General features: G+C 46.4%; 1 protein-coding gene across 2 annotated transcripts; it reads right to left on the reverse strand.

The window, feature by feature from the left end:
• Positions 1-441: 441 nt before the first annotated feature.
• Positions 442-13977, reverse strand: LOC139752720 (uncharacterized). 2 transcript variants are annotated; one of them, XM_071668552.1, is made up of 4 exons: positions 13869-13977; positions 5002-5797; positions 4116-4236; positions 444-3100 (listed from the first exon to the last, which is right to left on the reverse strand). In XM_071668552.1, the coding sequence occupies exons 2-4, from the start codon at positions 5704-5706 to the stop codon at positions 2982-2984; spliced, it is 945 nt and encodes a 314-aa protein (XP_071524653.1). In that variant the 5' UTR covers positions 5707-5797; positions 13869-13977; the 3' UTR covers positions 444-2981. The 2 variants fall into 2 exon arrangements, with proteins under 2 accessions (XP_071524663.1, XP_071524653.1); XM_071668562.1 differs by lacking the exon at positions 4116-4236 and having other exon boundaries at positions 442-3100.
• Positions 13978-14189: the final 212 nt, after the last annotated feature.

Below are 14189 nucleotides of genomic sequence, written 5' to 3' on the forward strand. Positions count from 1 at the left end.
TATTTAGAACTGATTTTCTGTACGAATTTGATTATGTAATGTGTAGAGACGTTTGGAAAGAGACTGGTACTAGGAAATGAACCTGAGGTTTTGGCATACTAACCTTGGCAAAGACCTTTTCTGTCTTGCTTAAGAATCAGCCATTTTGAGAAATGTGAATTCGCTCCTGACTACCCTAACAACGTTACTTTGTTGTGAAACACTTTTGAAGCTTTTTAAGTATAATCAGTTCAAGAGAAATTTGCGCTGTTTGGCTATGATGGTAAGGCATTTCTTAAATAACATGCATCCTGAGTAACTGACGAGCCTTTGGGTGGCCGAAGGGTGGAGCTTATCGAATAAAGACAACGGAATATTCCAACGTTGCCTGTCAGATTTGTTTGCAGGCCTCTTCTTCTAAACCCATTTGGTGTTCAGCTAAATTTCGTAAAGTTTGAGAAAGTCTTTGATCCGTAATCGTAACGGAAAAATTTAATATGTGCAACGCGGAAACAGGCCGTAATGAGGGGGGCAGGGATGATCACCCTTTTTTGAAATGATTTTTTTCCCTAGTGCATTATTATTATTTGTGGCGTCATTACGAAACAGCGGTCAGTAAGAGCAGTCTGTGTAAATTATGGCCTCTCTTCCCTTTTCCCTATTCTTCGAAGACTCTTTCCTCTGTTGAAACTACTTTTGGATTTGAAGTTGCTTAAAGATCATTAGAATTGTACGAGTCTCTACTGTGCACCTGATGAAATACCTTAGCACTTCTAGGGACATAGTCTGGCCAGTCCTGATCAAAGTGGCAGGCAGTGTCATGTGAGTTAAGGAATGGCTATTTGTAACCAAAGACTATATAGAGAGTCTTTGGTTTATAACATTCAAATTTCCTGAAAAGTGTAGACAATGATGATTCAGTTTATCAACTGACAATACAAGTTGGTAGGGTTGGTAGTCTTGTCCTGTGGGGTAGGACCGTCATAAAACGACAGTTAGTCGAGCTAGGCTGAGATCTGACTAATCATAACATCGTATCCTCGCCTGGGTTGCGTTGCACTCCAATGGTTCTGGTGACTGTGGCAGCTCCACTGGTCTGGGATGAGCATGGGTGTACCAGGCAGACGTGAAGTTGGTAAGAGGACCTGTGAGGAATGCGATTAAGAGAAAGGCAAATATACCAACGACTTTATTGTTATACTAACAGTATTGCGTCTTGATTTGCACACACTTGTTAACCGCATTCGTCCGCATCAAATACAAATACAGATTACTAGGGTTTAGGTTACAGAGATCACTCAGGTTACAGTGTTCACATTCGTAGGAGTACAGAATATTGCGGTATCATGTTTTTTCGTGGTAATATATTGTCAGGCTTATAATTGCTGCTGGTGTGCTCGGGAACACGTGCATTACTAGGGATTGTTTGGCAACTTAAAGCTAGTTACCTCCGAGCGGGGATTGTCTGCTGCCAAGCTCAGTCAATTTGACGTCTGCAGTGCCCATATTGCATTCCAATGTGGCACACACTTGCTCTCGGGGGCGGAAGTGGCGTCATGTGTTGAGTACTGTATTACCTGCCCGTGAAATTTGATACGAATCCCTTAAGTACGACAGCATGTTCCTTGACCATGACCATTGGTAGATAGGCCATCATACGGCTTGTTTAACGGGACGTTTGTCCATTTCTGGCAGAACTGTTGACGCAACGAAAGCCATTTCCATGAATAGAAGGGGAAATGTGACGTTAAAACGTCCTGCCCACACAATATGGAACGTACAGCCAGAATGATTTAAATAACTTGTGATGAAATTGCCGTACCTTGTACACCCGCTGACCAGAGGTTCCAGCCTACCTATATACACCCCTCCGGCCAGCGGGTCAGGAAAGGCAAACACAGTGGACGTCACGGGCCCAGTGCGAGACCCCTGTCTTCTTTACTGATGTGAAGATCGACATAAGTTTGGATCTTGGGGATGTATCAACGTTAAAGGTGGAGGGGGGAGGGGTGAGTATAAGTATAATGGAAAGCTTCAGAACAGAGCACATGCTGCTGAGGTGGAATTATCGGGACCAGAACCAACAAAGTTAACGTGAAAAGGTAATCTTTGATTCGATTTTCAATAAGTCGTCGATTTCATTATTGCGTCTCATCGGGAAACTAGCGATGGGTTGCAGAGCGGCCACCCTGTCGTGGTACAAGACCCCCTGATAACCAAGAAGTACTTTTGTATATTTCCCCCAGGAGCAACAGTGTCGCCATTTGGAATCACTTGTCCTGCCACTCAACCAAATCGTCTGGACAGTTCTCCCGCCAGACGCTGAATATAAACGGTCTGTCAACAGTTTAGGTTCACGGCACAACATTTTTGCCGGACACTTGGGGGGATGCACTGCAGCAGGTGGTAGAAATGTTATATTCTCTATTCACAATAAAGTTTCATCTATAATGGTATTAACTGTTTCACCAGAAGTTTGTAAACGATGGAATCGTACGAGGAATGATCTAGCAGGTTTTCAGATGTTGAGTTCATGAATGTGTCGTCGCACATAACACGATTCCCTTACAGTCGAAAAACGTAGCTAATGATTATTTACAAGTCTCTCAAGCATTCCATCTCAGTTGACTCCTTATCAGATAAAGATTCTGTGCTCTATGATGTATTATGGCCACCATTAATTCGATTGAGGACTTTTTACAAATCCTCCAACGAGCATATTTACAGGAAATAATCATTTACATTCACTGTCTTCATTTCAGTACCTCTAGTTGCACTTCGACTGTACATTATTGTTCATACTGAAAGATAAGTAATGGTCGAATCTATTGTTATATATATACGTGTATATTTCTAAGTGGGTAGTTTACTCTCTGTCAGAGGAAAAGTATGGTGACGCTTTACTACACGGTAGGGTTAACCACATTATGTAGATGCAGCACAAAGATGTTCCCAGTGGAACGGTAATCATACGTCAGGCAGCGTTGGGGGTGTTTGGGTGCCTACTTGCCAGCATTGCGCATGCGTTGTTTGAGCTGGTGAAGTTTGGTGAGATAGTGGGCGTTATCAGTCTTGATGGAGGAGTAACTGGTGGCGATGTAGTCCGGCAACTCGATGCCAACTGTGAAAAAAAAATAGTGATTCAATTACATTCTTTATTAAGAATTAAAGAGTCAGCTGAAGTAAGTTATTTAGTAAGGTGACTTTTAAGGTTTTTGAATGAAAAACGATATACGAGCAGGTATAAATGTAATGTAGCAAATAAAGCATTAACGAATGATCGGTGAGTTCACTCACCTGACTTAAAAATCCCCAGAGGAATGAGTATGGTATCCCAACCTGCGTTCGCCCCTGTGATATATTGCCTCACGACACCCACACCTGATGTTCGGCTGTGGCAGATCAGCAGATGCCGGTGTGATTACAGATGACCTGACCCATACCACAAGCAAAGCCGCTCTCAGCCCACCAACAAGGAATGAGGTCAGAGCTTACGACATTCGGCCTAAGCGACCTGACCTTCCTGCCTTTTTATGTACCCGGGCATCACCACCTGTATTATCACTGCTGTTTGCGGCCTGTCAACCAGTTTGCTGACCAGCGAAGCACATCCCCTCCTGTACCCCGTGAATCAACTATTACTAGTAGACCTTTGGCCCGGAGCTTTATCGAGTACTTTTCAAAACCTAAGTGAGTGACGTACCTGCTTTACACTCGTCGTAAATGTTGATGTTTTACATGACAGACACACGGACGTACAGACAGAAGAGCGTGGGTCTACAGTCCAGCAGAACATAAACAAAAGAAGAGAACGATAAACGGATCTATCTATAGACACGCCCCCATGAGTATCTAGAGAGTAATGAAGGGGGAAAAAGATAATAATTTCAGCTTGCAGTGCGGTAGAGCGTCAGCGGCGTGTTACTAACGAGAGAAGGCGGGCAGCTCCCGGGAAACAATCTTCGTCAGGCGGATAATTTTTTTTTTTTTTTCCTCCTTCGGCGTTGGGAATTAAGGCGTCGAGCCAGGCCGTAATGGGGGATTATAATGAGGGGAGATTGTCAGTACGGGAGAGCGTGTGACAGGAGACGGGAGGGGGAAGAGAGAAAGACAAAGTAAGGGCAGGAGTGACTCACGGTATCGCTTGGAGGGAGGCTTCCTGAGCCAGTGGAGGGCTTCGGGGACGCCCCGGGGCGTAGGGGGTGACCTCCAGGATTGTGGGGGGCGGGAGGCTCGCGCTAGCTGATGACCCAGCACCTGGGGGAAGGAACCGAGGTATATGATATATATATATATATATATATATATATATATATATATATATATATATATATCCATTTATCTATCATTACTCAATGACCTTTTTAAAGGTTCCTACAACCTAAGGCTTGGTAATACCTCTCTCTCTCTCTCTCTCTCTCTCTCTCTCTCTCTCTCTCTCTCTCTCTCTCTCTCTCTCTCTCTCTCTCTCTCCAGTGTCGAAGCAATGGCCCCATTAGCATACATCCACACTCCAGATCCACAGACTTTTCTGTGTTTTCCTCCGACCACTTCACATGCCCTGGTTCAGCCCATTGACAGCACGTCTTTGCCCTGTGTACCACGTCGCTCCAATGAGCTCTATCCCTTGCACACCTTGCACCTTCCTGCATGTTGAGACCCCCCCGAACCCTCAGAAAATTTTCACTCTTCCACCACCTCCTTGGTTTCCTTGTTCCCTCCACTTCTGACGTATACCTTCTTAGTTATCAGCGCATATGGAAAAGTCTGTGGATCTGGTGTTTGGTCCCAGTACCAGTGTTTGGTCCCAGGGTTTGAGATCCCAGTGGCATTGTCTTGAGCTCTCTGGTGTCTGTGTTTGAGCGCCAATGCTTAAGCTCTCCCCTTCGATCTCAGAGTCTGTGTGAAGGGACCAACAGTACTGTTGACCCTGTCTGTTGTATTTCAACGGTAAGATCTGTATGTGAGGTGTAGTGTAGGGGCCAGCTACCATGTAGGGTAGTTTGTGTTGGCGAGACTCACCTGGAACAATATGGAGGGGCACCAGGTGGGCTCCGGTGGCAGGTAGTGCCAGCAGGGGAGGATAGGGGAGGCCATCAGCTCTTCCTCCTCGCCTGCAGCCTCACCCTCCCTCAGGTTCCGGTAGGTGTCGCCCACGTCGTGATGGGTCGCCTCGCCGGCCGCCTGTTGGGCAGCGATGCTGTTGGGATGAACGTCATCGTCGTCCTCGTCCTCGTCGTAGAGGTGGAGGCTGTTGCGAAGGGCGTCGTTGGTGTTGTCGTAAGCATGGTGGGTGTTGCGATGGGCGTAGGGGTCGTTGGGGAGGGATGCGTGTGGGGCTGCCGGGTGCCACCAGCTGCCGGGCTCGTGGTAGGTAGTCCTGGGGTATTGCTGTATGGTGTCACCATCCTGGAGGACACTGGGGCCACCCTGTAGGTACTGCTGCAGGGGGAAGTCTGTTGGAAGAGTCTCGGGACCGTCGTCGGGAAGGCCGTCGAGGTGGTACTCCTGGGGTTTGGCACTGTTGTGCCAGGAGGGTGTAGGGTGGTCGTCAGGGGAGTGGTGAAGGTCGCTAGGGGGGACGTCGTGTAGGTACTGACGGAGCTGCTGGGGGCTGGTGTCTGGCGACTGTGGGTAGCGGAGACCTGTGACCGGCGCGAGCTGGAGGAGCACGGTGGACATGACGACTGGCAGTAGTGCCACACACCCCTGTACCACCCTCATCATGGCTACGCACACCTTCACACACACACACCTACACTGGCCGGGGAGAGATGGGCTCTCACAGGTGAGTGTGGCAGGTCTACACTGGCACAACCTGAGGAAGGGATAACATCACATCACACAAGGCCCTTTGATCTCAAGTGAGTCTTATATCTAAAACACCTGGCATAATATACGCTCTTGTATTTACCCTGGCGACAAGATCCTTAGACTACGAGGTCTCAGACTTGGATATGATGCTTTGGCCTGCGACCTGATCCTTGAGGAAGAGGTCAGAGGCCAAGCCATCACCCCTAAGGGTCATATACCGTCGTGCTAAAGCAGTTAAGAAGTACTACTGGAAATGGGAGGGCAACTGTTGGTCAGATGGGAGGCTAGTGGGATTGAAAGCACTATGATGAACTGTGACACACAAGAAAGTGTTACTTAAGGGGGCATCGGGAGTGTGGACACTGGTTGTGACCCGTGATTGCTAGCCAGCGGGGGAGGTCAGAAGTGATGTGGCAGGTTCTGTCTATGTCTTGAACGTGATCCAATTAGATAACAGGTAGGGCTAACTTCATTAATATGTTGTTAGTTGTAGCTTACCTAGAGGGCCTGAAGTGTGACCGGTGAGAAACTAGTGGATATTCACAAACCTGATCATTGGAGAGTCATGAAGTTCTTAACCAGAGGTGTGTGTGTGTGTGTGTGTGTGAGGCAGGGTTGTTCCTGACTGCTGCTGGTGTACAGTGATGGTGACCCTTCATACGCCACACTAACAAGCTGGATCGGGTAGATCAAGTGAGGTCGTAAGGTTTCGTGTGGATGATTGAATGCATACCACGTAAAACAACGATCGGAAGCGACTCTTGCAACTGCCCGAGTCGTAAACTGAACAGCGTCATGAACGTAGAGACGGCGGGGGGAAATACTGGCCAGAGATGTGTGTCGCTTCCTCCATGGCGGCGTACCGTTCCACACGCAAGGGACACGAGCTACTGTTCCTGCGGGTAGTTGCAAATGACGACCATCTTCCCTACAGCCCAGACCTGACCCCCAGACGTCCGTCCGTCATGTACTGTTTACCAAATGGTTCAGGTCGCACTTACGTGGTCGCCGCTTTGAGGAATATGACGAGGATCTTAATATAGTGGCCACTGAGGCTTGATTTGACTAGCAGGCAGGCGGGAGAACCCCGTAAAAAGACTAGGATTCAACGCGCTCAAGAGACAAGTGGAACAAAGATACGTTGAGATTAATGGGGAATATGTTGAAAAATGCAAAAAGAAAAAAAAGATTCGTGTGTCTTTTTAGATAGTCAACGAAAATTGCGCGTTCATGTTGAAAACTTGTTGTGGTATGGATAACGACTCTACAGGTTGTTTGCAGTTTTTCATAGAGTTTTCTCAAAGATTTTTCCTCATCAGTAACTTATGTTGTTGTCACAGTGGTGGGGTTGTTCAGTTGGCAGAACACATGCGACTTCTCCTTCGCTCTCAGAAATTATCATGTGGAATGATATATCTTGTTCTATCATCCGGTTTCCTGTGTGTTTATTTTAATGATACCGTCAGCGTTTCCTGTATTTATTGCCTCCTTTTTCACGTCTCAACATCATGTCTTTTAAGGATTTTTATCAAATTGGTTCTTTCTGTACTAATTGACATGTTATGATTGTGTATCATAGATTGTCACATAGAAGGGTATATTACCCTTCAACACAGTCGACACGGGTTGAAAGCTAAGCTATGGTGTGGAGGGTGAGGGGTGGAGGGGTCCGTGACCTCTTGAGCACGACCTTTGACCTGACCCCCAAAAGAGGTGAGGTCAGAGACCACAGCATCTTCATACCCATGAATCGTAGATAGACCGTGTCTTCAAGAGTGCGTCTGCTCTTGGCCGCGTTGTGGGTCCGCCTCAAGACCTGGTGGTTGGTTATTCATTCACATCGCGTGGGCTCCCTGAGAGAGTCGTCAGGTCGTCCCCGCGTACACACACACACACACACACACACACACACACACCTCCGTCAAAGACAAATTAATCCTTCAGAGACGAAGTAAGAGAGGAAAAGAAAAAAAAAGTTTCCAGCGTGTGGTAGATGAGGAGCGTGACCAGAAACTGGAGCAAATTAACGTGTGCTGGGGAAGCAAGGGGCCCAGGCTGTAGAATTAGTAGTCAGACACGTCATTCTCATTCACTCTACACCAGACCTCATTTGTTTGGTGTGTGAGGGAGGGAGGAGGGGAGCGCCGGCCCCCTGGGGGTACGGGGGAGGGTGGGAGATATGGACGATCCACGGTGAGCTGGGGGAGGCAGCTCCCGCTCCTGGGGTGTTTATTCTTATGTAACACGTCTCCCGCCTCGTAGACCGCAAGAGTTTATGATGCCAGTTGTGGGTGACGGGTCGGGTTGGGATGAGGCTGGCCCCAGGTCCGCCCGCACGCCCACTCGCACGCCCATTGGCACCCGTATCAACGCGATTTTTTCCCTTTATCCTCACCTTCCCACGCCCACGCCCATTGACACCCGTATCAACGCGATTTTTTCCCTTTACCCACACCACATCCTCACCCTCCCACGCCCACGCCAGGCCCTCCACACAAAGCTTGTATACCTTTCCACAACCCCGCCAAGCTCTTACTACCTTCCCACCCCCACAACAACCCTTACTACCACACCACGCCCACACCAAATCTATATACCTTCCCAAGCCCACACCAAGCCCTTCCTACCTTCTCACGCCCACACCAAATATATATACCTTTCCACGCCCACACCAAGCCCTTCCTACCCTCTCACGCCCACGCCAAGCCCTTCCTACCTTCTCACGCCCACGTCAAGCCCTTCCTACCTTCTCACGCCCACACTAAATCTATATACCTCCCAAGCCCACAGAAAGAACGTGTTCTACCTGTAAGAAGAGCTTATTTTCACCAGAATTAGGTGTTTATAATGAATAGAAGAGCTTATTTTCAATTTAAAGTGGAGCTTATTTTCACCTGAAAGAAGAGCCTAATTTCACCTGAAGGAAGAGCTTCTTTTTCACATCAAACACCTTATTATCAACTGAAAGAAGAGTCCCTTTTTCACACACACAAAAAAGAGTTTAATTCATCTGAAAGAAGAGCCTATTTTCACCTGAAGGAAGAGCCTGTTTTCACCTGAAGGAAGAGCCTATTTCATCTGAAAGAAGAGCTTATTTTTCACCAGAAACATTGTTATTATCAATTTGTAAATCTAAAGCTTATTTTTTTTCTGGCTGTAGTGTAACACAAGTGCAGCACCTGTTTCATTCCCAGGACGCTCCTCCAAACATTTCTTCTGTCACTTTAGCTATTCTTTGATGCCGGCGCTACCCATCCCCGGGCATTAACGGAGATCATCCGCAGACCTTTCTGCAACCCTGGCGGGTCAAGTCACGGGCCAGGCTAGGACCATTGTGTTGGCGCGTCCGGCCGGCCTGGGTCGAGCGCATTGGATGGAGTCCTGGTTTGCGGCAATCGGTCCACAGTCAACCCAGCTGTTCATCCAACTCTTAGGGGTTGGTCGATGAAATGGATGCCTGGCTCAGACTAGTTTATATATATATATATATATATATATATATATATATATATATATATATATATATATATCTTTTCTTTCTTTTTTCAAACTATTCGCCATTTCCCGCGTTAGCGAGGTAGCGTTAAGAACAGAGGACTGGGCCTTGGAGGGAATATCCTCACCTGGCCCCCTTCTATGTTCCTTGTTTTGGAAAATTAAAATATATATATATATATATATATATATATATATATATATATATATATATATATATATATATATATATATATATTATCCCTGGGGATAGGGGAGAAAGAATACTTCCCACGTATTCCCTGCGTGTCGTAGAAGGCGACTAAAAGGGGAGGGAGCGGGGGGCTGGAAATCCTCCCCTCTCGTTTTTTTTTTGTTTTTTTTTTTTAATTTTCCAAAAGAAGGAGCAGAGAAGGGGGCCAGGTGAGGATATTCCCTCAGAGGCCCAGTCCTCTGTTCTTAACGCTACCTCGCTAACGCGGGAAATGGCGAATAGTTTGAAAGAGAAATATATATATATATATATATATATATATATATATATATATATATATATATATATATATATATTTGATTATTCTTGATCGCCGTTTTCCGCGTCAACAAAGGAGCGCCAGGAAACAGACGAAGAAATGGCCCATCCACTCATATATATATATATATATATATATATATATATATATATATATATATATATATATACTTTCACCGGAGGAATATGGAATGTACTTGCCTGCAGACATTAGGGCAAGGACTGTCTTCCGTGAAAGGCTATAAGAACTTATACAAATTACATGTAAATAAATAGGTATTACGCGATATTTCATTACGTAGATATCACACACACACACACACACACACACACACACACACACACACACACACACACACGTCTTGTCTCATAGTTAATTTAAAACACGAAAGTCATATCTTTCGGAAGATGTAGTCCAGTTTGTGCAATTTGTGCTCTCTCTCTCTCTCTCTCTCTCTCTCTCTCTCTCTCTCTCTCTCTCTCTCTCTCTCTCTCTCTCTCTCTCTCTCTCTCTCTCTCTCAATATTTTGCTTCCCTGATTGAATTACGAGAAGTGGGCATGAACTCTTAACACATGGGAATACGACACATCTTCAATCTCGGCTTCCACTTGGCACAGATCTTGAGAACTCTGCGGTTTACAGAGTTTACATTAGACTTACGGTTTACATTTACACTGGCAGAGTTTGACGTTCTCACTTATGACGGATCGGTTCGAGTCATATTCTTTGACATGATGGAAGATGTTTAAAAGTGTACCGTTACACAGAGATGTGTACGTGAGAGACGACAGTTGAGAGGAAGTAGACAGTTTATGAGGAAGTAGACAGTTGTGAGGAGGTAGTCAGTTTATGAGGAAGTAGACAGTTGTGAGAAAGTAAACAGTTGAGAGGAAGTAGACAGTTGAGAGGAAGTAGATCGTTGAGAAGTAGACAGTTGAAAGGAAGTAGATAGTTGAGAGAAAGTAAACAGTTGAGAGGAAGTAGATAGTTGTGAGAAAGTAAGCAGTTGAGAGGAAGTAGACACTTTATGAGGAAGTAGACTTGTGAGGAAGTAGACAGTTGTGAGGAAGTAAACAGTTGAGAGAAAGTAGACAGTCGAGGGGAAGTAGACAGTTGTGAGGTAATAGACACGCAACCTGCCCCCTACTGGCGGAGAACAGAAACAGTTCAAACGTGTCAACATCTCTGGGTGGATCTGTTGTGTTGTTACACAGAAGACTCTTGTGATCTCTCGTGTTGTGTCCCCTGGTTTTGGACCCTGCGTCATTCCCATGTGCCGCGACCATGTGTTCCCACTGTTCCACGCAGCGTTATTGTAAAGGTTCCAGCGTCGAGAACATCAGGTACTTAAGGATCCTTCGTGATGTAGGATTGCAGGACTCCGGTTCATCTAAAGGGGAAGCTGTTAGCCCACATCTCGATCCTGTGTGATTGCAGGTCGCGTCGAAGGACTGGGATGTCAGCCAGCCCTGGGGTGTATGGGGTCCTTCACGAACAAGAAACTTGCATTCGAATGTTATAGCGCCAGGTCGTTCAGTAGCTCATATATTTTAGCTTGCTATACCTCGGGTATCGCAACCAACAAACGCTGCAGCAGCTACATAGCTCCTACGTCCCGAGCCTACAAGTTTTGAGGACTTTTGGTACATGTTTGTAATGGCTCCTAACGCAGTGTACAGTTCTACGTCACACATCCGAAATCCCTAAAATCCGAAACTGAATCACACTTCTCAGCCTGCTAAATATGAAGCTGTGTACGCTTCATGCAGGTATTTTTGTTTTTTTCACCTCCAAAATTCGGCACTCTAACTAAGGGAGTCTCTGCCTCCAAAATCTAATACTTTTGCTTTATAATTCCATATACTTTTGAAGGTTGGTGGACCCAGTCAAGGAAGTTTCCACAAGCGGTGATCTATAGTGTTGGGAAGGCCGGGCAACAACTTCTTGTAGGTGGCCATTTTCATGCCAAGAAAGGGGCACCTCTGAGCAGGCCAATGTCTCAGCCTGGGTTATCTCTAGCGAGGGAGGATGTGTAATACTCTGGGGTCAATGGCTGATGCCATGGTTGTGGCAGCACGTCTGAAGGAACTCCCGGTGTACAACGAAATAATATGAACCGCCGTAACGCGACAGATATCTACATAGGGTAATTAAGAGCGAAATATTTGACGATGCGAAATGAATGACCGATATATTTTCGTCTTGTGTTAAATCAAGACTTACGCTATGATATATTAGACCTGTGTTGCCAGTAACTGTCATGCGTAATGCCAAATGTTGTTTACTTGTTCTGTTTACAGCACTTGGCCATTTACAGTAATTTAATTAATATTTTGCATCTCATGGCACTGATACGATGAAGGATGCACCCTGCAGTGAAGCAGTCCCCTTGAAACCTTTACCTTATGGGTTATAGTCTGTATTCCTTTAACAGAAAACAAAGAAGAAAAAAGAGAGAAGGGAAGACTAAAATAATCATAACACGAGAGAGAGTCGGACCTGCTTGTTGGATCTAGTTGCAAGGACTCGCCACGATACACGTTCTGTCAATAAATTCCACCGTATTAGTTTAATCTGCATGAAATAACCTTTCGTTTAAGATTCTTCCGTCACTATAAGCTATTTGACGAGCGAGAGGCACCGCTCTTCATGCTACAGCCCAGAGTCGCCGTTGCTCAGAAGCCGCCAGCAGCGTCTGTGCTGTGAACAGGAATATTCCATACAAATAAAATTCGACAGACAAGCGTCGAATTAATTAGTATTTGATATCACCACAGGACGAACTGGACAGTTGATCACCTTGCGAAATAATTGACTTGCCAGGCAACGGGTCTCCCTATGCACTGCACGAGTGCATGCGCCCCCGGTCTGATGTCTCTTATTTCGCACGTCAGATATTTCGTCCATCACACCGACCACCCCTCATGACCACACTGGTTCTGCCTTCGGTTCCTGGCCTCACTACGCCATCCACCCCACTGCCTCTTGCAATTACCTGGCCCCACCACACCCTCCAGTCACTGTCACATTTTGAAAATACAGGGTTTTCCACTTCCTCCAAATTTGGTAGATACTTTCCCTTGTTACTTCTTCATCCCCTCTTTCATAATCTTTTCTGTATTTCAATTAAGGTCCGGTCTTTATGTGGATTTTCATTGGTGACTGGAGCCTCCAACGTAAAGGAGAAAATGAATTTTTTTTTTTTACATATGTACAACCCAGCAACTGGATGGTATGTAAATATACAAGTTAGGTGGAGTTGATTTGGCTGATGAAGTGTTATTGTAAGGGTGTGGCGTGGGGTCAGGTACCTCCGTTACAGACCAGGATGGTGGTGAAGCCAGCCACTTCCTCAGTACGCAGGTGATGGCCGGGTGTTGCCTCCCGTGAACCTGCTGCTACGATCCTTCCCACACCCAGTCCTGCCCACACCGGGATACCAGCCTGATCAGACCAGACACCTCTCTCACTTGACCAGACGTCTTAACTCGCAGTTACAACATGGCAGAGTCGGAGGCCAGGTAGGGTAGTAGCCTCTACGAACGGCAGAAAAGAAATGTTGAAATAAGGTCTGATTTATATTTGTAGCGTTCGACGTGGTGAGGGCAGGTGATCAACAGTGATTGGTGATCCATTGCCTTGGAGTTCAGTGACCCGGGTTGGCTGACAGAGCCACCTCCTCGCACATCAGTTGTACACATCCTTAGTTTATGTCTAACTTGTCAGGATTACAAATGATCAGGCAGATAAAACTCCGTAGACTAATATTTTCAACAGTGACTGAGACTATGATTGCAGTGAACTATCCAGACTAGGAGGATGTGAAGTATGAGGCGTCAATTTTTGCTAGATAGAATGATCTAATTCCATCCCTGGATAAGGAGGAGGAGGAGGAAGGTGTGGTGTTGTCAAGACTCCATCACTGAGTGAGGTATGGTGTGACGAGAGTGAGGTGTGGTATGACCTATGTGAGGTGAGGTGTGGTGTGGTGCGACCTGAGTGAGGTGAGGTTGGTGTGGCGTGACCAGAGTGTGGTGTGGTGTGGTGTGATCAGAGGGTTAACGTACCTGTGGTGTGGTGTGACCAGATGTGGTGGGTATGGCAGGTGCCTCGGCCGCCCACGTCAGCTGCAGCAACAAACACACCCGCCCCCAGCCCTTCCGTCCCCTTTTATCCTCTCCTACAGAAGGCGGGTCGCTCAGGCTCCCCTCGCCCGCCAATCGCCGTCCGCTACGTCACCAGTACATCCAGAAATGTCTTTCAAGGTATGACTGAATTATTACCACGTTAAGGTGACCCACAGTCGTGGTCATTAATGGATTCAGAGACTGGAAAATGTCCATGACCTGGACACCAGACAGACTTGTGTCCAGCTACCTGTGCTGGGA

This window comes from Panulirus ornatus, chromosome 2, assembly GCF_036320965.1.
Source record: "Panulirus ornatus isolate Po-2019 chromosome 2, ASM3632096v1, whole genome shotgun sequence".
NCBI lineage: Eukaryota > Metazoa > Arthropoda > Malacostraca > Decapoda > Palinuridae > Panulirus > Panulirus ornatus.